This window comes from Zea mays, chromosome 3 (genome assembly GCF_902167145.1).
Source record: "Zea mays cultivar B73 chromosome 3, Zm-B73-REFERENCE-NAM-5.0, whole genome shotgun sequence".
In the NCBI taxonomy this organism is placed as follows: Eukaryota; Viridiplantae; Streptophyta; class Magnoliopsida; order Poales; family Poaceae; genus Zea; species Zea mays.
Genome location: NC_050098.1, coordinates 217,331,301 through 217,357,909, shown reverse-complemented (window position 1 = coordinate 217,357,909; position 26,609 = coordinate 217,331,301). Strand labels below are relative to the sequence as shown.

Genomic DNA, 26,609 nt, shown 5'->3' with positions numbered 1-26,609 from the left:
GTAAAAAATTCTCTTTGAAGGGCTTAACGAAGAGTTTTACAGGGATAGGCCTGCAAATCCTAAAGCCATATCCGCTTAAAAAAATCTAGGAATCCGTAAACGTGTACAGGTCAAAACAAAAGAAAGAACAAAAAAACAAAAAAAAACTGCACACGACGTCAATCACTCTCACTGCCTCTTTCCACCCTGCTGTAGACTGCCCTTTCTACCGTTATATACCCAGCACAGGATGCCGCGACCGATCGGTTTCCCGAGCTGCAGAGGAATTCTTGTGTGGATGCTCGTCTCTTGCCTAGTTGTTTGTTTCTTGTAGAGGAATTTTTTCCTGAACTTGTCCCCGCCGTCTTGAAGGTTTCTTGTTTGGGAGCAGGGCGGAGGCGCTCCTTTCCTTCTTGGCCGACGACGGCATGGACTGGGCAGCGGCGCGCACGAGCGATTTTTGCGGCAAACCCCCTGCGAGAACATCAGCACAGCTATAAGCCTTTAGAGAGAGGAGAAGTGCTGCTAAGAGCTAGAGCAAGGTCTTGAGCGTATCGTTACTCTACCGAGGTGCTGCCAAGAAGTTTGTAAGCAGCCACGGTGTTGTTGTAACCCAACTCAATACTGAAAGGCTCTATCTGTCATACTGACAGATCTGAGCAAACGGAGGAAGGAGTTGAAATAGACTCCAAGCCCAGGTGTGGCTAACTCCAACGAGGACTTGGCAAGCATTTCAGGCTTGGCCGAACCTCGGGATAAATCCTTGCGTCTGTGTGCTCTGTATTGTATCCTGACTCTCTGTCTTACTCGATATTATATCTGCACTTCAATACTTATCCGTGGTATAAGTTTTATTTGAAGTGCAGGACATTTTGAGACAGGATCTCCGATTCCGCTGCAACCTACTCGAAGAGTCTTCTCACTCCACTGCGTATTAAGTCTTCGAGTAGAGTAAGAATTTAAGTTTTAAAGTAATAAGTTTTATTCGCCTATTCACCCCCCTCTAGGCGACATCCAGATCCTGTTCCCGGGTCAAAGGGAACTCTCAGAACTAAGATAACTAGAAGAGGAGGCACCCATTCGGGCGCCCTATCAGGAGACAGTAAAGAGACAATAGTATTTGCAATATAACCATATACATAAGAAGTTATTGCAAAGATATATACATGTATAATAAATTGACATCAAAATCAGCTGGATCACAAATCAAGCATCAATGTTTTGTTTAGCCATATGTTACACAAATTGCTTGGGATTCATGTGTACCAAAATTTCATGGTTGTCAGTTTTAAATACCAGTGGTCCGAAAATAGCACACACACACATCATTCATTGCAAATTCGAGCATCATATTAGTAAGTGTTGCCTCTACATAAAAGTAAGAAGTTCATTTCTTCGGCAGCAACATTAGCAGGAGATAGCCTGCATCTTCGCTGGACACAATAGCAACATGTTAAGAAAGAAAGCTTCGCTGGACATGTTAAGAAACAAAGTTTTATCAACAGATGTTTCATAAAGCTTATAGGAAATGTTTCATGAGAAGCAGCCTCAAACTTACTGGTCAAATGGTTTAAACAATAAATACCTGAATGTAGAATCTGATCGTGTAAATCCCTTCTTCGTTGTGCTCAGGAGTGATTATAACCTCTGATATACAGGGAGTAGCACCAAGAATTTATTGTGGAAAAATAATATCATAAGGTTTCTAGTTCAAAGGTACTTTTAGTATGCTATTACTGATTATAGGGAGAAGCACCAAAAATTTATCAGCACTATGGATCTAGTTATTCAGCACTGATTATAGGGAGAAGCACCAAAGAGCGATAAGAATCCCTCCATCCTAAATAACATCACTATATCCTATATGGATCTAGTTATTCATAAAGTAAATAATTTCACTCTAACTAAGAAGAAGAAACAAACGATCTGCACAACTGAGCTTATTGGGAAAACTTTACCACATATTATATAATCATCTAGTATCCATCAACAGTAACAGCAATCAGGGAGAATGCGTCTAGGAATTTCTTAGTCAGATCATACCATTTATAATTGAAATAAATAAAAATCAGTCAGATTCTAAGAACAACACAAGGATTCAAAGGCAACATTAAAGAAACAAGGTAAAAGCCAAATTAAAAGAAGCGATCGATCATCTGATTTCATTGCCATCATCATTAAAGGTATCCAGATTCGATCCAAGCTTCATGAACTTCATCTTGAACATGAAAGAAGAGCCGCATAGCTTCACGATACTCTAGACCAATGCTCACATAGAGACCAGACCACTACCACCATCACCACTTGTAAGAAACAAGAACTGCACAGCATAGAAGCACTTTGTTTGTTGCAAACACCAGGAAGTGTCGAAGATGACATAGCAGAAGCACTCTGATCCTACCATTTACAAGGGACATACTGTTGAGCCTATTGATTATATGAATACCAAACTTCAAAGTTGCAGTCGTAGTAAAGACCTGCAACAAACAAGATTACATGTTGGGTCGTATCATCTTGTCTTCTGATTTTATAGCGCTGCAGAGTGGAGTCTATTTACTTGCTATATTTTTTGTCACACCATAGCTGGCTTTGGGAGCAGAAAACTTTTCAGTGAATGACCCAACGAACATATTTTATTTGTCTTTGAGAACATCTTTAATCTTTTATTTTCATCTGGACAGAATTCTTAGTTCATTTGGCTGACATATTAGAGAATCTATAACTACTGAATGGTCTGTTTTTCGATAAAATCTATTGCAAACAATCGCTACTATCAACTGAAATTATATTATAAGCATGCATATGTATTTATGATCGATAATTATCCTGTCTTATACTAAAATATTTTGCTTACTTCAGAAGAGGCAAGTATATTATGCAGCACTGATTTGACTTGTCTACCTGATGAACTGTCCGGCTATCAACTTCAAGGCGTCTCCTTCGGGGATATAGGACTGAATAGCATCGATTTAATCCAGTGCAATGATACAATGGTACTACCTGGACTGCAGAATAACTGGTATGATGATCTAGATTTTAGCAATGAAACTATGGAGTTCCCGTTGCTAGACGGAGGTCTGTTTGCATAAATGCCTCAGCGGGCCCTATATTTTGATCATGTCCTTATGTGAGTTCTTTGGTATGTTCCCGTATAGTGCCTCCTGTAGGGCTATACTAATCTAACTTTATCATGTGGTGGAAGGGTTTAATTTGTAGTCTCTCCACTTTTGATAATTGTCTGTATTATAGACCGTGGCACCGTGCCATGGTACAATGACTGCAATATATACTCTTCACAATGATCAAAACTACATATGAAGACTGTCAATTTTTTGCCTCGAACAACTGACTTTTGCAGTAAATTCTTACTCTGATGCAGCATTGCACATATGTGAGACTTATAAATTTCACTGAAAATTTTTAGTATGAGGACTCCTACAGGGGCTGCAGAATGTGAAGCTATTTGTTGATCTAACCTGAAAAAAATTATATATGTGAAGGTGGTAGTGATACGGCTGTATGCAGAGTTGTAGTGCAGTTCAGATGCAGAGATAGACCGTCATGCACGGCCGGGTGTGGCCGAGAGCCTCGGCCATGGCGGAGGCGCTCTGGTCTGGCAACCGCGACGCGTCGGGCAGGAAGCGGTACGCCAAGGCGACTGACCGGCTCATCGACTGGCGGCAGCGCATGGTCGGGAGTGGGGTCCGGGCCGAGCCCATCCAGTCGCTTTGGTGCCGAACACGACCCGGTGGGACGCCCGCTTAGCGGCAGAGTCGGGTGGAGGCGGTGACAGGTGCGCGATCAGGAGGAGGCGGTGGTAGGGGCGCGCTGGGGAGGAGGGCGAGGTCAGCATGGGCGTGGTGGTAGGGAGGCAGCAGATCCAGCGTGCAGACTGCAGAGACGACGTGTGTGAGGGAGAGGTGGGAAGGGAGAGTGAGGGTGAGGACGAACCGACGAATTCTCAAAGGTACTCGTGGAGCGCGACGAGCGAGCCGAAGGTGATGGCGGTGTCGGAGCAGACGGCGTCGAAGAAGGGCCACAGCGTGGCGGCGGGGACCGCGGCGGCGGGGAGGGAGAGGGGGAGAAGGTGAGGCGGCGGAGTGTGCGGAGGGAGGTGGATGGGAGAGGATAGAGACAGTGCACGGTGAGAGAGATGACGTGTGAGGGCATGGACGCACGTTACCTCTCAGAGCTAAAATGAGTATTTTTTCGGGTCCGAGCCGTCGGGCACGCGTCGGCAAGCACGCGGCCGAGTGCCCGCGAAACGCGGGGAGAGCTCCAAACGGCTTCAGGTTTTAATAACTTAGATTCATAAAGATTTAGAATTTTTATTCCATATCGAGTGCTTAAACTTGATAACATTATACAATATTTTTTTATCATATAATATTGATGAATTGATCGACCCCCCTTATATCGTAATCCTGGATCCACCTCTGCCCCGATGAGAAATAAACAGGTGTACAAAAATACACAAATGTGATTCAGTAAAAATTGTATAAAATGACGTATTCCAAATCTAAGAAGTGACAACTCACACAAAAAAGTATTATGAGAAAAAAAATTGGCATCACGTGTACTTTCCAATTTGAAGATCTCATTTTACGTCCAACTTGCCGCGTCAAATGGTACTATTTGAATTCTTTGATTAATTTCCAAGCCAGAGAATGTGGTTTATAAAAATATTAAATTGCCCATGTGAAAATTCGATAAAATAAATCATCATGGTGTGTGCTTCCTTTTACAAATCCAGAGATGCAATTGCAATTTGCAAGGAAAGTGTAGGTGTTTGCCACTCGCACCGTTCGTATATCACTCTCCCCATCTTATCGCAACGGCACCCATCGCACGCACTCCTCATCTTATCCCCCGCCTCCTCCGGTCCTCCCGCCGCTGTTGCTCACTTCTGAGTCCCGACGCACGAGCTCCCAAGAGCTAGCCATGGCGTCCACCACCCTCTCCTCCGCCTTCACCCTCCTCTCCCGCCCCTCCACCTCCCCGTGCCCCGCCGCCTCGCTCCCGAGGTCCTCCCACGCCGCGCCCCACATCCGCCGGGGCCGCCGCGCCGTCGCCGTCGCGTGCACCGCCACCGAGTCCCCCAAGATCCTGGAGCTCGGGGACGCCATCGCCGGGCTCACGCTCGAGGAGGCCCGCAGCCTCGTCGACCACCTCCAGGAGCGGCTCGGCGTCACCGCCGCGGCCTTCGCGCCGGCCGCCGTCGTCGCGGCGCCCGGGGCGGGCGGCGGGGCCGCGGCCGAGGAGGAGGCCCCCGTCGAGAAGACGGAGTTCGACGTGATGATCGAAGAGGTGCCCAGCAGCGCGCGTATCGCCACTATCAAGGTGGTGCGCGCGCTCACCAGCCTCGCGCTCAAGGAGGCCAAGGACCTTATCGAGGGTCTCCCCAAGAAGGTCAAAGAGGCCGTCAGCAAGGACGAGGCCGAGGACGCCAAGAAGCAGCTCGAGGAGGTCGGCGCCAAGGTGTCTATCGCGTGACACTAGGTATACGAGTACTCCTTTTTTTTCTTTAGTTTCTTTTGTTTGCATCCCCAATCTCTTGTATCCCCACTGTTGTTCGTAAGGAATTGCTGTTTCATGATATGAGATTTGTGTATGTGTCGATTCACTAGCTTGTATGTGCGTGATATATCTCTGCCTTGAATTGGCAGTGAATGTGATCTGCTCGAAACTGGTAATGTGTATTTGCCTTCTTGGCACTATCATTAATTCATGATGGTGGACAAATGGACATTTTGCTTTCCTTGTAAGTGCATGTTCTGTTCCTTGCCATTTTGCTAGCAGTCTTTGTAGTGGTTTCCATTGTGCATTTTTATACTGTTAGCTAGTTTGTGAACCCTACTTTTTCAAGGGATTTTTATTTTCCCAAGAAATATTAGTTCATTTTTCTTTGTAAAAATAGAAATCACTCGAGAAAATAGTGGGAGGGGGGTTGAGTGGAAATCATACTGAGTGTTCAAGTTGCAGTTCTATTACACCATTTCGCACATCACTTTATCGATTCTCATCAGATTCTAGTTTCACTTAAGAGAACATTTTTAGTGAAGAATACATGAGCAGCTGAATTGGGGGTTGAACGTTAGTGGTACCCCGTTATTCATGAAACCGGTTGTCATACGAACTGTCTGTAAGTTGCTGATGTTCTGAATATCTCCAGGCCTTAGTTCTAGGTTAGGGGGTGTTTGGTTTCTAGGGACTAATGTTTAGTCCCTAGATTTTATTCCATTTTAGTTCCAAAATTACCAAATATAGAAACTAAAACTTTATTTTAGTTTCTATATTTAGCAATTTATACACAAAAAAGGAATAAAATAAAGGGACTAAACATTAGTCCCTAGAAACTAAACACCCCCTTAGTCTGTTTGAATTTGGGATGTGTTGGCGCAGATCCGGACGTCAAACACTGGAAGATGAACCGTCTGGCGATGCTCTCTACGCGGTACGGACGATCCGTGGCTCTGGGCCGGACGGTCTGCGACATAAGCGCAGGAGTAGCGCCTTTCCTGCACGCTTCCGGACGGTCCACGCCTGGGTCCGGACTGTCTGTGATGCCGTCGGGTCGTCTTCCTCCTCGCAGGAACCTAGATCTCGTCCCCTAGGGGAGATCTTAGGGTGCTCCGGGTCAGTAGGTCACCTAGAGCGTCTCCAGACTACGTAAAGTCGTCTAGAGCACTCGATTTCACTCTGAGAGAATCGGATCTTGAATTAAGAAGAACTTGAGTGTAGTGGATCTTGCCCCCGATGGGGTAAGGTCCTTGGGTTGTCTTAGAGTCGGCAGACCACCAAGACGGATCTAGACGACGTAGAGTCGAATAGAGATAAAGGTAGATATTGGAAAAGCTATAACTAGGACTATGCTACATTTATTCCTAGGGCCGAACCGTCCGTCACTTTTGGTGTTTAACACATGCCCCCTGTCTTTTGGTCTTTTGGTGGAGCTTGGCGAACCAAAAGCATCAACGTACTTTGAAAATAATAGATCTCATGAGTTATTTTGTTCCCGAAGTAAGGACTCAGTTGGACGCAAGTCATCGGCTTGTAATTAGATAATATAAATATTTGATACAACTTTGATGCATAGAAACCGTTTCGGATTGTATCTTCTTTGGCCATGTCTGCCTGACCAACATGTCAATAAGCAAAAACTTGTGATGGCCTCCAACCCGAATAGGCAAACGGATTAGGCCAGTCATACAGATTCATCATTGTACCAAGCCACACTTGAGTAGGACAACGTATCGAGGATGGATAGATTGGGAAACACCATGCCTTTATGGAGGAATATGATCGGACGATCTTGGTTGCGCTACCTTTTAGGCCGATTTAGTTGGTCTTTGCTTTGTTTTTTATTGGTCGGTTTTGTGGAATGACATTCTTTGTATATTTAGCAAGCAACTGATTAAAAATAGAGTGAACTCTACCGAGTCGGTCAAACGTCTTGAAAGTGTTTTGCTTTCTAATACATGTTTTAGAACTTTATAGTCTAAAGGTCTGAGATTATTGTTACTCCTAATCGTATCCACACGGTCCAACCTTCATAGCCAAACTATCCACACCTGTCTACGCCTATCCGGCATTAGTACCTAGACCGTCCGACGTATATAGGACATAAAGTTGTCCAGCATTAGTACCTAGACCGTCCGACGTATACAGGACATAAAATGGTAGTAATAGATTTCACTTTGCATTACTTTGGCTAGCTATTCGTCAATCGTCAACCTATACTGCCGGAATGCCAATACCAACAGTAACATTCTTGCAAAAAGAAAGTACCATGATATCACAAATTCCAGAAACAGCTCCTGTAAATCCACATAGTACTTTCTTCTAATTCTACGATGACAGCAAATTTATTTGAAATCAGTCGTCACCATCCTTAAAACAGTTGAGCCACATGCCGCACTACCACACTTCGTGAACATTACACACAATCCCTCGCCTCACAAACAGAATCATTTATCTTTGGCAATATGCGGCGGATAGTCATGGACTGAGAAACGTATCAGCACAATATACTTCACGGCAGAACCTTTCATGCTTCAGCAGCCTTCTCTGAAGGGCTGTCTTCACCCTTCTGCCCCATCTTCGACTTCTTGGCTTCGTAGTCTTTTACAGCAGCTTTAATCGCATCCTCGGCAAGCATGCTGCAATGGAGCTTTACTGGTGGAAGGGACAAGTGCTTCGCGATCTCCCTGGAAAAGAGTAACACAACAAGTTACAGTGGTCTTTGCTAAGGGATTCTGATAGTGCCCAGAAAAATCTCAACAACCAAACCCTAAAAATACAGCGAGGGTGAGAAGGTAAATGAAGGAATTCGTCTTTTTCTAAAAAAAGGGAGTATAAGACCATAAGTCACATCCTCTAAAGGAATAAGCACATGTAGCATTTCTGATTACTGAAACTCAAACAATGTCAGATGTGCCATAATATTACTGAATAGGAACTTTAGAAACTAACATATCAGATAATCTTCTGTCACTCCCAAGAACAAGGGAGAAAATTAAAATGATTATTACCCCCCTGATAGCTGAAAAAAGATCATTTCATTGTAACTCAAAGAACCCATCAAAACGGAATGAGACATCATTAAGAAATACTAATCATGCTTAACCAGATATTTTGTTATATAACAAAAAATAAAATCGAAGTATCGAATGGCCACCGAAGAGAGATATAAGCATATAACAACCAGTAAGTCTTCACGGATACAAACCGGTTCTCACACTGGTATTCACATTACAAAGAACAGCAAAGGAACTGAAAAACAGGGAGTGTGTGCAATTAGTGAAGATGTAAACAGACAACAATTCATATTTACAAAATATGATATTAGCATGTTCAGATGATTAACGAAATGGATAATGTTAAGCAAGCCGAAAAATATTAGAGAAGACAGTAGATAACTTACGTGTTCTTGATTGTCAAAACTTCATCCATTGGTTTTCCCTTCACCCATTCAGTAGCTGCAAGGATAATATAATCAACATTGCGCATTAAGCAGCATTTTGTTTAATTAGGGATGACTGATGAGGCTCTTCACGGAATCAAGATTCAGGAATGCTTCTGGCTTGTAAGATACAAGAACCAGCAGGTCCACTCTTCTATGCAAGACAAGATGATACTTAACACTCATTTAATATAATAGTAATAAAATAACCTATAACACAAAAAATAAGGTAAAAACCTCATGTCCCACATTCCAGATTATCTTCCCATCACTTAGGACTAAATAAATCGAAGTTTCAACTGGCAACTTGGTTCCCATGGTTGTTGGCTTACAAGTCACACAGTACAACAGAATGTCCACATTTTGTGATTCACAGCAATATCATTCATAAGAACAACTCACTCTCAAAATCATCATTTGGAGCTACATAAAAATTCCTTTATATATCTTTTCACTCTCCAAGAGCTTTTAAATATAATGTGCACACGCTAGAGAGTCATTTTCACTATCTATCTCTGGCTAGCAAGAAATTCAAAATAGAGGATGGCTATATTTGGATAACCACTTAAATAAGCTGTTGGAGGGTATTTGTCTATCAAAATCTCTATTCCTAACAATTAGAAAGGATATATAGTCTCTTAGAATTACTCTAATAATGCAGGAGGTTAGGTATTATATGCATAATATCATCAAACCAATGACTTAAAAGTTGCCTGATCATTCTGTTGACTATTTCATTATTTGCAGGATTATCTTCCTAGACATTTCCATAGTACCCTTCCATTACTAAGTTAGTAAGAACATCAAAACCAGGGCACATTGTCTATCATATCTGAACCAATTTGGTTCAGCAACTAATAAAAACTATATAAACTACAAGCATCTGAATCTACTGATTGAAATAAGAACTTCTCTAACTACACGACTATCATTTTTGTTAGGGTCAATTGGAAACATGCCACTTAAAATTTTGAAAAATTGGAAACTAGTTTATTTTCATGTCACTCCATGGCATCAAAATAAAATTGCCGTCTAATTTTGTAAAAGTTGAGTGGCATGTATACAATTAACCCTTTTTATTAATATTAAGATGTAACTTCTAGATCCTACATGGCCATTCTCCTTGATAATTACAAAAAAAAAAACAGCATAAAAAGGCAGACCCAATCCCGTTGACTCCCACATGAGTGGGGTTTGGGAAAAGGATAAACTGATGCAAGCTTTTTCCTACAAATGCGGGGAAGCAGCTTTGAACCGTGACCTGATGACTCAGTGAGACAACTCTCAACATCAACACTGCACCGGGCCTCCCCTTTTGGACAACTACAATCCAGAAAATCATGCAAGAACCAGAATCATAACAAAACACTCAGCATACACATTTATTAGCTCTAAACTAGCAGATCTGATATAAAAAATATTTCAGCATTAACCATATGATGAGTATGCAAGTCATATGGAACTTCTTTGTCATAAAACTTATCTGTAGCTAAAATGGTCGCATCACACATGTCTAAAATTGAACACAACTAGTCAATTATTTTCTAGTTACATTGCTTTTACTATAGATCTAGATATATGTAAGCGCATAGTAAAACCTACATAGTTAGAAAAGTCAAAATTTCTTATAATTGGAAGGGTGGGAGTAGGTCCAAAGCACCAAAAATAAAATGATTGCATCGCATATGTCTAAAATTCAACACAACTAGCCAGTTTAGGTCTAAAGCACCAAAATTAGGCAAATTGAAACGAAACAGCAATACAGATGAAATTTAGCAGTACAGTCGATATATCTGTACCATCACAAATCAAATTGATTACTTACAAACTGTACCTCACATAGTCCCCGAAAAAATGGCACATATAAGAAACACAATACTAAGCTAGCTGCAATTCATCTTTCTCTACAAATGACCTCCACAATCGAAATAAAGGCATCAGGATGACTAGATAACCAATTAGTGATGTGACTCAATTCAGAGGTTACAATTCATCTTTATCTGCAAAAGGTCTCCACAATTGGAATAAAGGCATCGGGATAACTAGATAACCAATTAGTGATGTAACTCAATTCATAGAAAAAAGGAGGACTGAGACTACACTATACGCTACACCCGAACCACCTAGGAGGAGGCGAGAGGAACTCCAGACGTGGTGCTAGGGCTGAGGAGGCTCACCGACGGACGAGGACGCTATGGCGGAGCCGCAGCCAAAAGTCTTGAAGCAGGCGTCGACGATCTTGCCGGAGTTCTCGTCGACGCGGATCTGCAGCTTCATGACGTCGCCGCAGGCTGGCGCGCCGACCAACCCAGTGCCGACGTTGGGGTCGTCCTTGTCGAAGGAACCTACGTTCCGCGGGTTGTTGTAGTGGTCCACCACCCGCTCGTGGTACGCCCTCACCCCCGCCGCCGCCGCGGCAGGACCCGCCTCGCCGGAGGCGCCTGTGCCCAGGCCGAGCCGACGGAGCCCCGGGGCGAGGAGCCGCCTGCCTCCCGCTCGCAGCATCGCCGACAAACCTGGAGTCGCCTCTGGATTCTTCTGCTATTTTCAGCTTCCGGATTGGAGCGGTTTTCTTTTCTCTGCGTTGTTCACAGAATTGTGGGCGTGGTTCTATTTGTTGTGCGGCGGTGAGGAGACGGGATCCTGTGCGGTAGGGCTGGCTGAGATGTGCACGTGGCGCGGTATTTGTGGACCGAACCATTGTGCGGTGTGCTGCTGCGGCCTGTAGGGGATCCCGCCGCTGTGCAGATTGGGGACGCGACTCTAGGTGCTCGGAGGCCGGAGCAGAGAAAGGGAAAGGGCAAAGCGTCAGAATAACCGGGCTTCCTTTGTCAAATTTGGGCCTCGTCAGCAGTTGCGTCACGGCCCACCGCAAATCCTTTCTTTCGACGGGTGGGCCATAGGCAAGGAAATGGAATTAAAAATCAAAACAATAAAATAAGGAAGAAAACTATGAAATTTTCTCCTCTGTGCCATAGAATACGTGTGTAAATCAGCAAGCGAAACTCAAGTAAAGCCAGCTTTCTGCCTAGAATGAGGAAGAAAACCATGAAAAGTTTCTCCGCGCTACTCGTAAGAAGCACGAATGTTGAAGCGCATATATAATTATTAAGGATCTCCCTCCTGCCCGGCCAGTGAAGGCAAAGGTGAATCAAATACATCAAGATTTACTTTTCATTGATCTGAATTTTCATGCAAAATACATTTATCGTGTATATATGAAAATTGATTGGAGTGAAAATGATTATCGTCCGTCTCCTCAATGTAGAGTAAGCATAATGATCCAAGTTGGGTGGGGTGGGGGGATCAGTAAAATAATTGGCCAGTTCAGCAAAGAGCTGAAACTCAAGGTTTGCGTGGGAACTTGGAGAAATCTGGGCGTCGTCTCTCCATGTACGCGTTCTTCCCTTCCTTTGCCTCCTCCGTGCCGTAGAATATTAGCGTGGCATTCCCGCCAAGCTCCTAGAGCAGAAGCGCCATCAGTAATGCAACATGCAGATAGAAGCTCACCAGCAGCAGTTCCAACTTCCAAGGGAAGGGTTAGCATTTTGGCAGGCTTTACCTGAAGGCCTGCATGGCCATCATCTGCCGCGTTGAGTGCAGATTTCAGCACGCGAATAGCCATGGGGCTGTTTCTTAAGATCTGACGGCACCATTTGACAGTTTCCTGCTCCAGTTCAGCAAGCTAGTGTACAGAAGCGTGTACTTGTCAGTGGATCGGCATGACTGAAACAGTTTGGTTTTTAGTAATTGACCCTGGATTCAGCGCTTACCGGTACTACGGTGTTCACGAGTCCCATTTTGTCAGCTTCGTCAGCTGTGTAGAACCGTGACAGAAACCACATTTCACGGGCTCTCTTGGGTCCAACCTGTCCATGAGAAATATATAATTGGAGCAACAACAGCATGCTGTTTATGTATCACGAGCATGTCGATAATATGAAATGGAATAGCGTACAAGTCAACTTTTAAGAATGTGTTATTAAGAATAAAAACTTTTGAGTATTGAAGGTGTTTCTTTTCAAAGTGTGTGAGGAATAATGCGACATTTTCTACTACCTCACTAGATTGATAGTATGATAACTCACCAACCGGGACATTATCGAAGATCCATAACCAGCATCAAAGCTTCCAACCTGTGATAGGAGTTACAGATTGGGATGTTAAAATACACTGCAAGTATATAGTTTTAGCGAAAAGACAATAAGGGATTGATTAATGAACACAGAAAAGGTAACCCTGCTATGAACTGATTATGTAAAATACGATGTTTCACTTTATTGGTATTATCTGCATCCTCGGTAATCACAAGATACAGAATAGAGCAAAAATATCACCTTGGGCCCTGTCTGCCCAAATATCGCGTTCTCTGCTGCAATTGTTATATCACACACCATGTGCAAAACATGTCCACCACCAACAGCATAACCAGCAACCTGATAGTAAACATCACAAAATCAATCCATATGATGGCGAAGGAGATAGCAAAAAGGCGAAGTATAGTTATGAACTTATGATCATACCATAGCAATGACAGGCTTTGGAAGACGGCGAATCTGCACCTGAAGGAAAAAATGGTCCGTCCGATGTTCTCAGTACAAAGATAACCACTAATGCCTTAAAGGTTAATCATTTTTAGTTTTTTTACACAGACTAGAAGTGCCAACGGCAAGGAAAATCTGCTCCTGCAAATTTACTAAGTGGTATATCAGAAAATATTAAAAAAATATCAGTAGACAGGAATTCTAGTCAAAATTATACGTCACCATCATGTTCTGAACAATGTAAGTCAGTTCAAACCTCACTAAAGAAACCATCTGAAAGTGGAGAGAATAAACAGATCGGAGATAGAAACACATCTGACCTGGAGATCTAAGACATTGAGGCGGCCAAAGCTATCGAAGTCCACATATCCATCAGAATCTCTTAACGCCTGGTCACCGCCGCTGCAGAACGCCTTGGTTCCCTGGTCAACCAAAAACATCGAAAGCTTACACACCAAAGCTAACCCGACTCCCATAGACACCCAAATTCTTAGTGTTATTTTTGTTGTTTCTTCTCTAAAAGCATCCGTACCTTCCCTGTAAGAATGATGACTCCAATCGAACTATCATCTCTGGCATCGTTGAACGCGCGCATTAGTTCCTTCACGGTCAGCGGACGGAAGGCGTTCCTTCTGTCAGGCCGGTTAATGGTGATCTGCGGCAGCAATACGCGTTGATAAAAACACGAGACGCAAGAACAATGATCCAAAGCTTCACGAGGATCGACCGAAGAAAGAAGCCTCACCTTGGCGATGCCCTCTCCGACGGCCTTCTCGTAGATGATGTCGACGAACTCCTTCCCTGACTCGTCTGTGGCGGTGCGCCACTCCGGTGGCTCCGACGGCACGTCGCCGTGCACGCGCCTGTAGCTGTCCCCCGCCGGCGAGGACGACGACGAGGACGCTGCCGCGGGAGAAGGCGCGAGGGGAGGCCCGGTGGCGTGTGGGACCGGGAAGGACGGAACGAGGTGGGCAGCGACGCGAGCCAGCCTCCTCTCCGCAGCGTCCATGGCGAGAGCCGAGAGCTAAGCTAGCACGGGACGGGCACGGGTGGGGGTGGGGCGGTGGCCAGTGGGCGTGGGCGCGTGGCGCGTGGGTTGTGGCTGTTGGCTGGGTATTTCGGTTCGGTATTGTGGGGCTCTATCTCCCTCCCTCTCTGTTTGGTCTTTGGAATTTGGATGAGGTTTTGATAGGAAGAGGGCCCCGCTAGGCGATACTGATAAGCCTTGCGTGTTTATGGGCCGGCTCGGAGGCTTGCAAGTGCGGACCGTAGATCTTTAAATTGGGCCAGACAGAGATTACAATGTGGCCCGTAGACCATTTTAAATCACCACAGCTCAGAGCCTCATGTAATGCAGGAATGCAGGATATGCTGTTCTTGCATCACAACGAACTAGGATGGCGACGGGTAAAGTACCAAAGCTATATACACCTACATACACACCCACCAAAGAAAAAATTGTCCTATATCCGCATTCACTATCCATCATGGTACAAAATTATGCCATACCCACCACAGGTAGCGGTTACTCATATCCATTAACGTTATAAGTAGACATGATCATTTGAATCGCAAAAGTAAGTACTAAATATAAAATGTTGAAACCCTATACCTCATCAGTATTAAAAGATGCTAAAATAATATAATATGTCAGTATGACAAGTTTATCGAACCCAACATAATTTTATCAATGGTCAACAACATTCAACATTAAATAATATTATAAATATCACTATTTTCTTTTATATATATATATATATATATATATATATATATATATATATATATATATATATATATATATATATATATATATATATACTAGCTATATACCCGTGCGTTGCAACGAGGGACACTTGTATACACATAGGTCATTGTTTAGTGATGTTATCAAGAATCAACTCAACAATCATAACAAATGTCGAAATCTGTCATTTCGAAAGACCAAAATTTGGTTTAATGTAACTATTAATTGAAATAGGTAAACTCTAAGTTGAATACATGATATAATGATATACCATGACCTTTATAGAATAATTTTGTATGGTAGGATCAAAATTATAAAAAGGAGATCCTAAGGCTATCCAAAGGAGATGGTGAGTTGTGACTATCAAAATTATTTTAGCTCACAAATATGGCCCTCTTATCTTTTATGTTGTGGGGAAATATGTTTTGGCATGAATTCTACATTACTTACATAAATACAGGTAGCCATCAAAACAAACCAATCATGTTGAGAGTCGGCACACGCAATGGGCACATCGACACCACGAAGGCACAAACGATAAAAAAAGAAACAAATTAGAGAAAGACACAGACCTGAGAACACGGTGGTGCTGGTGGGTGTGGCCAGTTGGGTGGTGCTGGGCAGCCGCGGCGCGGCGCTAGCTGATGGTGGTCTTCTCGGCGGCGGTCTCGTCGCGGCGCTGCACCTTGACACAGCGCATGCGCTTCTGGTTGCCCCACTGTAACACCAGGTCGCGCTCGGCAGCGGTGCCGCCGCCGCCTCGCGAGGAGCCCCGTGTGTGGTAGTGGTTCCTCGCCTCCTTCATTTTGTGACGAGCTGAAATTACATGTAGAGGAACTGAGGAAAGGATAAAATGCTGGCAAAGTTTAGCTCATAACATATCAGGTCATCCAAAAAAATTCTCAAGATTGGAGGAGACATCATCTGCTTTAATTCTCAGCATAGATTGATGCAAAGCCACGCTAAGGAGGAGAAACTGAAAGGTAGAATATCGATTGCAAGGGGATGAGCCATCGCTGAATTTCAGTTTGATTTTACCTCCAAAAAGTTTTTTGGAAACAGATAGTGAGGCAACCATGTAATTTGTATTGGAGAGCAGCTGGCAATATTTAGAAAAATAAATACATAATGTGTTGGACATAGCTAGTTAAATGGTTAAGATGACATTTCACTATTAAAACCAACCAATGCCACTTTTGCATAGATCAAACAACCACGTCAGTTTGTTTAAGCAAACTGTTAACTATGAATCTACCTGTGAGGTTCCCAACTATATAGTTTTGTGGATCGGGGACATGCTCGGTTGGGCGAACCATCGTGCTAACGTTGATGCCGGAGGAATTCACCAGAGCTTAGCTGGCAGAAGAGATAAAGTACAATCCCAGTCAAGCACACGAGTCAACTCATCAGAGAACATTTTGCTGCCAGTGAGGCCATCTTGAGGAGCGACGGGCACACTGAGGCTACTGGCACCTCAGGTACAACGCTGCTAGTAAAACTTATTTCACCCTCCTATAGGAAAGGGAAGAGACAACATTCTTTCGTATAAGCACACATAGAGCCAACATCCTTTCACATAAAGGTCTGAACCGATGGCTATGAACTATTCTAAAAATTGACTTGCTAATTGGCATATGGATATATATTTCATTATGATGTGAAAATAATTTGCAAGTATGTGTGATATGTTGTTTTACTAAACGACTTGACCAATCTATATTTTCGGTACAAAACGACTAAAAATTAGTTATCATAGTTATAATTGATATTAAACGCAAAGAAAATCATACATAGCATCGAGGTAGCAAACTCACGTAAGAAGTATCATGGTTGGCTGGAACACGACCAGGTTTTAATTTCCCCCCTATTTTTTTTATAAAAGACTATATTATACTTGAGTATAAATATAAAACGAAAAATATGTGTGTCATGTTGGCTAGATATATGTGAGTTTAAAGCAAACAATCATGGTTCAAATGACATTCACATTTACATACTTGCACGGCTGTGCATATGCAAGCTTTCCATGGAGCGGAGGTATTTGCATGCATGGTTGCATGCACCAGTTTAGTTGCATACTTGCATACGTGATGCCTTTACGAGTTTAGGGGTTGCATGTAGACTGGGGCCGGTTGTATGCGTGGGAAGTCGCGCAAACGCCGCGTAGAGGATTGCATGCAGACTGGGGCTGATTGCATGTGTGGCCATGCACGGGGACGCCGCGCAGAGGCATGCGCGCAGAGGACGGAGCGGGGGCACGACTGTGGTCTACATTAGCCTCTTCATAGTTAGTAGAGATATATAATTTAAATTTATTTGATTTCTCAATTAGTGAGAATGACAATTATTTAAGAGCAAAGAAAGTAGATCCACAAGCTTTGAAAATATTTTTAAGTTTTTCAAAGTTATTTCTTGGTACACCATAGATTCGTATGCTTTATGTCACCACATTCTTCCAACATGGAATGAACAAAGACACTTAGGTGCCGTTTGGTTCACATATTTGTAACGCAATGGGTAACTGATAACGTTAAATCATGTTTGTTTTAGTCCAACCGTAATCAGATACCATACTAAAAATTGATACCAGCCTATTCAAATTTGTTACCACTAGTAATCGATCGTAAACCGTTACCCTTACCAATTGCGTTACATTTTTTGAACCAAACAGCACCTTACTTCTACAAGTCATCATCATGTATCCCTCTTTTATTCCTCTGTGATGAGGGCATGCCATCTTCAAAAATAACCATTGATTATAGGTTGTACTTATTTCTATGTTTCTATGATAATAAAACTAATAATTAGTTACTACCTAACATCGATATTTCAATAGTGATGATGGAGAAGTATAGATATACCATAAATAAGAACAATTTTAAAGTGCAATTTCATCAAAGTTGAACATTTTGTTCACCAACAGACCAATGCTATTTTATTGACAAGGCCATAACTATTTCACCGGAAGTGTGTTTGAGGCCCGTGAGTACTTGATGGAAAACTTATTTGATAAGATTTCAAAGATCAACACATATTTTCGCTATTTTATGTCAGGTGTTGTGATGTCATCGGGGTCTTGAAATTCATCTTTGAGACCCTAGACCATGTTAGAGCATTCCCAAGGAGATAGAGAACACACCAAAGTAGCCTTGGTTGCTATACTCCATAGCCACCTCCTTAGGAGGCCACCAAGAATGTGTAGATCAAATTGGCGAATCAACCCACATCAAGTTCCAAGCCATCTTGGGCTCTAGGAACAACGTGCACTAAAATGAATGCTCATGTCATATATAGATTCTGTTTTCGATAATCCACCTACGGATAAAAAGTTATAAGCTAACCAATATTATTGGTCCCACATCAAAATTTTATTGAAGTCGATGGAAATCATTGAAACAAGCTAGGGTATAAAATATATCAAGGTTCTACACCATCGTACTTTGGCCCATTTGAACCTTTCTAATGTGTTGGGAGTCTTTAGGGATACAAATATGAGTTCCTTGGATACTCCTAAACCTGTATATTTAGTATCCATCACCCATGTTAGGGTTTGACTATTTCTTGGATCAATCTATCTTTAAATAATTGTTGTTATAGGTTTTGTAAAACCCAAAATTTGAGAGATTATTCCTATATTCATAATTGCCACTTTATTTGAGTTGTGTTTTATTTTGTCCTTTCTTATGTTCTTCAAGTCACAATAGCAAATAGGAATTATCCTTCTTGGCAAAGTCAACTAGATTGTGACATGGTTGATTACTAGAGGAGACATGGTGGTAAGTGAAAGGGAAAAGTGCCCTTGGGCAATTTCTATAAGTATTTTGGTGATTAGATGCCCAACACATGTTAATTGAGTCATCATGTGCTAAATGTGTGAAAAGTGCAAATCAAGGTACAAGGTATGTTTCTAGACTTAGTACATTATTTTTTAGTACTAACATGTTTATCTAAGTGCTACAAACAGTGCTGAGAAGAGAAGAAACGAATTGGAAAAGAGTTGGTTGTGTATAGTCAACTCCAGCTCGGCCTAGCATACCGGACTGTCTGGTGATGCACCGGACAGTGTCCGGTGCCCCAGGCTGGTCAACAGTAAACCGGCTGCTCTCGAAAAACGAAGGAGTTGTATGGCTATAATTCACCGGACTGTCCGGTGAGTCATCCGGGTCGAACTCCTCGCTCTCAGGAAAAGGAAAAGGCAATGTGGCTATAATTCATTGGACTGTCCGGTGAGCCAACGGCGCCAGCGGCAACGGTCGTTCGCACGATCAACATGCGACACGTGGCTTGCTCCATTGGTCGGCTGGGTGCACCGGACTATCCGGTGTGCACCGGACAATGTCCGGTGCGCCAACCGGCCCCGAGGAGCAACGGTCGGCTGCGACTGATATGGAAGGAGATCGCACACCGGACATAAACAGTGGCTGTCTGGTGGTGCACCAGACTGTCCGGTGCACCACTCGACAGAAGGCAAGGATTGCCTTCCAAATTGATCTCTAACGGCTCCTAGCTGCCTTGGGGCTATAAAAGGGACCCCTAGGCGCATGGAGCAGAATAACAAGCTCTTAAGAAACATTCTAAGACTCCCAGACTTCGTCTCCACGCATTTGATTCGCTGTGTTAGTGATTTGAGCTCCGTTTGAGTTGCGAACTCCCTGTGCTGTGTTTTGAGCTCAAGTCTTGGCTTGTGTGCGTGGTTGTGCTGCGGATTTATGTCTTGTGTGTGTGTTGCTCTCCCAACCTTACTCTTGTGCTTTCTTTGTGATCTTTATTGTAAGGGCGAAAGGCTCCAACCTGTGGAGATTCCTCGCAACCGGGAAGAGTACTCAAAGATAAAAACACCGTGGTATTCAAGTTGATCATTGGATCGCTTGAAAGGGGTTGAGTGCAACCCTCGTCCATTGGGACGCCACAACGTGGAAGTCGGCAAGTGTTACTTGGCCGAACCACGGGATAAAAATCGTGTGTCTCTTGTGTTGCTTTCTCTATGATTGTTGTGTTCACAAGAACTCGCTTCAAAGCTACTTAGTCGCACTAACACTTTAATAACCAAGTTTGTGGCTATTTAGTGTTTGATTTTGCAGGATCACCTATTCACCCCCCCCCCCCCCTCTAGGTGTTCTCAATTAGTACCGGAGCCGTACTCTTCATTTAAGGGACTAACCGCCCGAAGAGATGGATCCTAAGGATAAGGGGATGGTGATTAAAGATAAGGAGAAGGAGTCCCTCCTCAACGAGCCAAGAGACAACAAACCCACTGACTCAGGCTTGAGTCATAAGAAGAGGGACAGGAAGAAGAAGAGGCGCATCAAGAAGATCATCTACTACGACAGTGATGCCTCATCTTCTTCACCAAGGGACGACGACGACTCCTCGTCAAAGAAAAAGACGGTCAATCAAAATTATTCTTTTGATTATTCCTGTATTCCATACAATTCAAATGCACATTTACTTTTTATTCCTCTTGGAAAACCTCCACACTTTGATGGAGAGGATTACTCATTTTGGAGCCATAAAATGCGTAGTCATCTATTTTCTCTCCATCCTAGCATTTGGGAAATTGTGAAAATTGGGATGCATTTTGATAGTATCGATAATCCTGTGATTATTAATGAGCAAATCCATAAAAATGCCCAAGCTACTACTGTTTTGTTAGCATCTCTTTGTAGGGACGAATATAATAAAGTGAGTGGCTTGGACAATGCCAAACAAATCTAGGATACCCTCAAGATATCACATGAGGGAAATGATGCCACCATGATCACTAAGATGGAACTGGTGGAGGGCGAGCTGGGGAGGTTCGTGATGATCAGGGGAGAGGAGCCAACACAAACCTACAACAGGCTCAAGACCGTGGTCAACAAGATCCGAAGCTACGAAAGCACAAGATGGATGGATCATGATGTCGTCAGACTCATGCTAAGGTCATTTACTGTAATTGACCCCCATCTTGTCAACCTTATTCGTGAAAATCTCAGGTACACCAAGATGACGCCCAAGGAGATACTCGGACAATTCGTAAGCGAGCGTATGATGGTGAAAGAGGCGTGATACGCGAACGATGCGTTAAATGGTCCACCGCCCATCTACGAGCCGCAGCCCGTTGCTCTTAAAGCAACAAGCAGCAAGGAGGCACTACCAAGCAAGGTAGCACAAGTGGAGGCTACCGGGCTCAATGAAGAAGAAATGGCGCTTATTATCAAGCGTTTCAAGACCGCACTCAAAGGACGCAAAGAGTACCCCAACAAGAATAAAACAAGGGGAAAGTGCTCCTGTTTCAAATGCGGTAAGACTAGTCATTTTATTGCTCAATGCCCCGATAATGAAAATGACCAGGGATAAGAAAAGCACGGGAAGAGGGAAAAGAAGAAGAACTACAGGAAGGCGAAGGGTGAGGCGCACCTTGGAAAGGAATGGGACTCTGACTGCTTTTCATCTGACTCCGACGACGAAGGTTTGGCTGCCTCGGCCTTCGACAAGCCTTCACTTTTCCCTAACGAACGCCATATATGTCTTATGGCCAAGGAAAAAAAGGTACATGTTCGAGACACCCCAAAGTACACTTCTTCCAGCGATGAGGAATCTTCTGATGATGAAGTAGATTACTCTGATTTATTTAAGGGGTTAGATCGAGCTAAAGTAGAGAAAATTAATGAATTAATCAATGCTCTCAATGAAAAAGATAGACTGCTATAAAGCAAGAGGATATTTTATATGAGGAACATGACAAATTTGTTAGTGTGCAAAAATCTCTTGCTTTAGAAATTAAGAGAAATGAAATGCTATCTTCTGAGTTATCTGCTTGCCATGAATCTGTCTCTAGTTTAAAGAATTTAAATGATGAATTAAAAGCTCAGCTAGAGGAAGTTAATAAAACTAGTTCGTGTGTATAGAATGTTATTATTTGTAATAGATGTAAGGATTTTAATGTTGATGCCTGTGATGAACATCTTGCTTCTATTACTAAATTGAACAATGATGTGGCAAGTCTTAATGCTCAACTTAAGACTTGCAAAATTGAATTTGAGAAATTAAAATTTGCTAGGGATGCCTACACTGTTGGTAGACACCCCTCGATTAAGGATGGACTTGGTTTTCGAAAAGAAACCAAGAACTTAACAAGCCAAAGGGCTCCCGTTCTCAACAAGGAGAAAGGGAAGGCCCCTATGACTAGTAGTTCCCAAAAGAATCATGCCTATATTTATGATAGGAAATATTCTAGGGATGCTCTTAATGATTCACATGCTATGGTTGCATCTAGTTCCACTTTTGTTAATGGTAGAAGTAGGCCTAGGAGAAATCTTGTTGTGCATCATGCGCCTAGGAAAATGTGCAATGGACCTTCTATCATTTACCATGCTTGCAATACTTCATTTGTACTTTCACGTAAGAACACAAAAGTAGTTGCTAGGAAGTTGGGATCCAAATGCAAGGGAGACAAGACTTGTATCTGGGTTCCAAAAGTTATTGTGACTAACCTTGTAGGACCCAACAAGAGTTGGGTACCTAAAACCCAAGCTTAAATTACCTTGTAGGTTTATGCATCCGGGGGCTCAAGCTAGATTATCGACATCAGATGCACAAACCATATGACGGGGGAGAAGAAGATGTTCACCTCCTACGTCAAGAACAAGGATTCCCAGGATACAATCATATTTAGAGATGGGAATCAAGGCAAGGTCAAAGGTTTGGGAAAGATAGCCATCACAAGCAAGCACTCCATATCAAATGTATTTTTAGTAGAGTCGCTCGGGTACAACCTTCTGTCTGTAAGTCAATTATGTAACATGGGTTACAATTGTCTGTTTACAAATGTTGATGTATCTGTCTTTAGAAGGAGTGATGGTTCATTAGCGTTTAACGGTGTATTAGACGGCAAGCTCTATTTAGTTGACTTTTCGAAAGAGAATGTCGGTCTAGATGCATGCTTAATCGCTAAGACTAATACGGGCTGGCTGTGGCATCGTCGCCTAGCACATGTTGGGATGAAGAACCTTCATAAACTTCTAAAGGGAGATCTTGTGTTAGGACTAACCGATGTCTGTTTTGAGAAAGACAGACCTTGTGCAGCATGTCAGGCAGGAAAACAGGTGGGAAGCACTCATCACAGCAAGAACATAATGACAACATCAAGACCACTGGAGCTACTTCACATGGATCTCTTCGGACCCATTGCCTACCTTAGCATCGGGGGAAGTAAGTGTGGTCTTGTAATTGTTGATGATTTTCCCCGCTTCACTTGGGTATTCTTTTTACAGGATAAGTCAGAAACCCAAGGGACCCTAAAGCGCTTCTTAAGGAGAGCTCAAAACGAGTTTGAGCTAAAGGTGAAGAAGATAAGGAGCGACAATGGGTCCGAGTTCAAGAATCTACAAGTTGAAGAGTTTCTTGAGGAGGAAGGCATCAAGCACGAGTTCTCCGCTTCCTATACACCATAGCAAAATGGTGTAGTAGATAGAAAGAACAGGACGCTAATCGACATGGCGACAACAATGCTTGGAGAGTTCAAGACGCCCGAGCGGTTTTGGTCGGAAGCTGTGAACACAGCCTACCACACCATAAACCGACTCTATCTGCATCGTCTCCTCAAGAAGACCTCCTACAAACTCCTTACCGGTAACAAACCCAATGTCTCTTACTTTCGTGTATTTGGGAGCAAATGCTACATTCTAGTGAAGAAAGGTAGACATTCTAAATTTGCTCCCAAGGCAGTAGAAGGGTTTTTACTAGGGTATGACTCAAATACAAAGGCGTATAGGGTCTTCAACAAATCATCGGGATTAGTTGAAGTCTCCAGCGACGTTGTATTTGATGAGACTAATGGCTCTCCAAGAGAGCAAGTTGATCTTGATGATGTAGATGAAGAAGAAATTCTGACGGCCGCAATGCGTACGATGGCGATAGGCGATGTGCGACCACAGGAACTACAGGAATAGGATCAACCATCTTCCTCGACAATGGTGCATCCCCCAACTTAAGACGGTGAACAGGTACCTCAAGAAGAGGGGCAGGATCAAGGGGGAGCACAAGAAGAACAGGTTATGGAGGAAGAAGCACCATGGGCCCCTCCAACTCAAGTCCGAGCGACGATCCAAAGACATCACCCCGTCGATCAAATTCTGGGTGACATCAGCAAGGGAGTAACCACTCGCTCACGATTAGCTAATTTTTGTGAGCATTACTCGTTTGTCTCTTCTATTGAGCCTTTTAGGGTAGAAGAGGCCTTGCAGGATCCGGACTGGGTGTTGGCCATACAGGAAGAGCTCAACAACTTCAAGGGAAATGAAGTTTGGAGCCTAGTGCCACGTCCAAAGCAAAACGTTGTGGGAACCAAATGGGTGTTCCGCAACAAGCAAGACGAGCATGGGGTGGTGACAAGAAATAAGGCTCGACTTATGGCAAAAGGTTATGCCCAAGTCGTAGGTTTGGATTTCGAGGAGACTTTTGCTCCTGTTGCTAGGCTAGAGTAAATTAGGATTTTATTAGCCTATGCTGCTCACCACTCTTTTAGGCTGCTACAAATGGACGTGAAGAGCGCTTTCTTCAATGGGCCAATTAAGGAGGAGGTATACGTGGAACAACCCCCTAGATTTGAGGATGATACGTATCCCGATCATGTTTATAAGCTCTCTAAGGCGCTCTATGGACTTAAGCAAGCCCCAAGAGCATGGTATGAATGCCTTAGAGATTTCTTAATTGCTAATGCTTTCAAGGTTGGGAAAGCTGATCCTACTCTTTTTACCAAGACTTGTGATGGTGATCTCTTTGTGTGCCAAATTTATGTCAATGACATAATATTTGGTTCTACTAATCAAAAGTCTTGTGAGGAGTTTAGCAGGGTGATGATGCAAAAGTTCGAGATGTCGATGATGGGTGAGTTGACCTACTTCCTTGGATTCCAAGTGAAGCAACTCAAGGACGACGCTTTCATCTCCCAAACGAAGTATACTCTGGATCTCCTCAAAAGGTTTGGGATGAAGGACGCCAAGCCCGCGAAGACACCTATGGGAACTGACGGGAACATTGACCTCAACAAAGGAGGTAAGTCCGTTGATCAAAAGGCATACCAGTCAATGATAGGTTCATTACTTTATCTTTGTGCTAGTAGACCGGCCATTATGCTTAGTGTATGCATGTGTGCTAGATTTCAATCTGACCCCAAGGAATGTCACCTTGTGGTCGTTAAGCGAATTCTTAGGTATTTAGTTTCTACGCCTTACTTCGGGATCTGGTATCCAAAGGGGTCTACCTTTGACTTGATTGGATACTCAAACTCTGATTATGTCGGGTGCAAGGTTGATAGGAAGAGTACATCAGGGACGTGCCAATTTCTAGGAAGGTCCCTGGTGTCTTGGAGTTCGAAGAAGCAAACATCCGTTGCCCTGTCCACCGCTGAGGCCAAGTACGTTGTCGCAGGACAGTGTTGCGCGCAACTGCTTTGGATGAGGCAAACCCTCCAGGACTTTGGCTATAATCTAAGCAAAGTCCCACTCCTATGTGACAATGAGAGTGCAATCCGCTTAGCGGATAATCCTGTTGAACATAGCCGCACTAAGCACATAGACATCCAGCATCACTTCCTGAGAGACCACCAGCAAAAGGGAGATATCGAGGTGTACCATATTAGCACCAAGAACCAGCTAGTCGGTATCTTCACTAAGCCTTTAGATGAGAAAAGGTTTTGCAGGTAGCGTAGTGAGCTAAATGTCTTAGATTCGCATAACTTGGATTGATCTATAGCATACATTTGTTCTATGCCTTTGATCATGTTACTTTGTGCATTTAAATCAGTTATTGTTTATTTATGGTGCTCAAGTTGTACAAGTTATCCCCGGACCTCACAAGTCCATATGCAAATGATGCACATGTTAAGGGGGGAGATAAACTACAACTTGGCCTCTCGCGACTAACTTGTTTGGTTGAGTATACTCGATGTAGTCGCGAAGGAACATTGAAAGGGAAAATGAACTTGGACGACACAAAGACTTCCACTGCACTTCGGTATTTGTGTATTTAATTCCAAGTTCATACTTGTGCTCTCATTGCCTTTTTGCTCTTAATTGACATTTTTGGTGAGGCAATGGGGTTAAAGGGCAAAAAATAATCCCGTTTTGGTGCTTAATGTCAAAGGGGGAGAAATTAAGGCCAAAGCAAATGGATTAGCCAACCACTTGTGAATTTCGAAAACACTAGAGTTAGAATTTGTGTTCTATCAAATTTTGGTCTATTATGGGGGAGAATTTTGATTATGGGAAAAGGGGGAGTTTTTGGCACTTGGTCAATTTTACTCTTGGAATATCTCTACTTGCCCAAATAAGTGTGTTTGACTTAGAGATAGGAAAAAGAATTTGATTTGCAAAAACAAACCAAGTGGTGGCAA

The 26,609-nt window shown here is 43.2% G+C and overlaps 3 protein-coding genes and 1 long non-coding RNA gene across 5 annotated transcripts; 1 reads left to right on the top strand and 3 right to left on the bottom strand.

The window, feature by feature from the left end:
- Positions 1-1,157: 1,157 nt before the first annotated feature.
- Positions 1,158-4,148, bottom strand: LOC103651397 (uncharacterized). 2 transcript variants are annotated; one of them, XR_002268220.3, is made up of 3 exons: positions 3,931-4,148; positions 1,565-2,984; positions 1,158-1,412 (listed from the first exon to the last, which is right to left on the bottom strand). It is a non-coding gene; the product is annotated as an uncharacterized lncRNA (long non-coding RNA). The 2 variants fall into 2 exon arrangements; XR_002268219.3 differs by lacking the exon at positions 3,931-4,148 and having other exon boundaries at positions 1,565-3,924.
- A 619-nt stretch (positions 4,149-4,767) lies between these two features.
- Positions 4,768-5,744, top strand: LOC100277261 (50S ribosomal protein L12, chloroplastic). Its single transcript, XM_008677031.4, has one exon. The coding sequence runs from the start codon at positions 4,921-4,923 to the stop codon at positions 5,470-5,472; it is 552 nt and encodes a 183-aa protein (XP_008675253.1). The 5' UTR covers positions 4,768-4,920; the 3' UTR covers positions 5,473-5,744.
- A 1,983-nt stretch (positions 5,745-7,727) lies between these two features.
- On the bottom strand, positions 7,728-11,570 carry LOC100280542 (nifU-like N-terminal domain-containing protein). The gene is made up of 3 exons (NM_001153461.2): positions 11,119-11,570; positions 8,903-8,957; positions 7,728-8,186 (listed from the first exon to the last, which is right to left on the bottom strand). The coding sequence occupies exons 1-3, from the start codon at positions 11,444-11,446 to the stop codon at positions 8,027-8,029; spliced, it is 543 nt and encodes a 180-aa protein (NP_001146933.2). The 5' UTR covers positions 11,447-11,570; the 3' UTR covers positions 7,728-8,026.
- A 528-nt stretch (positions 11,571-12,098) lies between these two features.
- LOC100304279 (uncharacterized) lies at positions 12,099-14,574 on the bottom strand. Its single transcript, NM_001165722.1, has 9 exons — positions 14,231-14,574; positions 14,018-14,140; positions 13,806-13,907; positions 13,465-13,503; positions 13,279-13,377; positions 13,030-13,077; positions 12,715-12,810; positions 12,504-12,626; positions 12,099-12,403 (listed from the first exon to the last, which is right to left on the bottom strand). Exons 1-9 carry the CDS (start codon positions 14,492-14,494, stop codon positions 12,287-12,289), a joined length of 1,011 nt encoding a protein of 336 aa, NP_001159194.1. The 5' UTR covers positions 14,495-14,574; the 3' UTR covers positions 12,099-12,286.
- Positions 14,575-26,609: the final 12,035 nt, after the last annotated feature.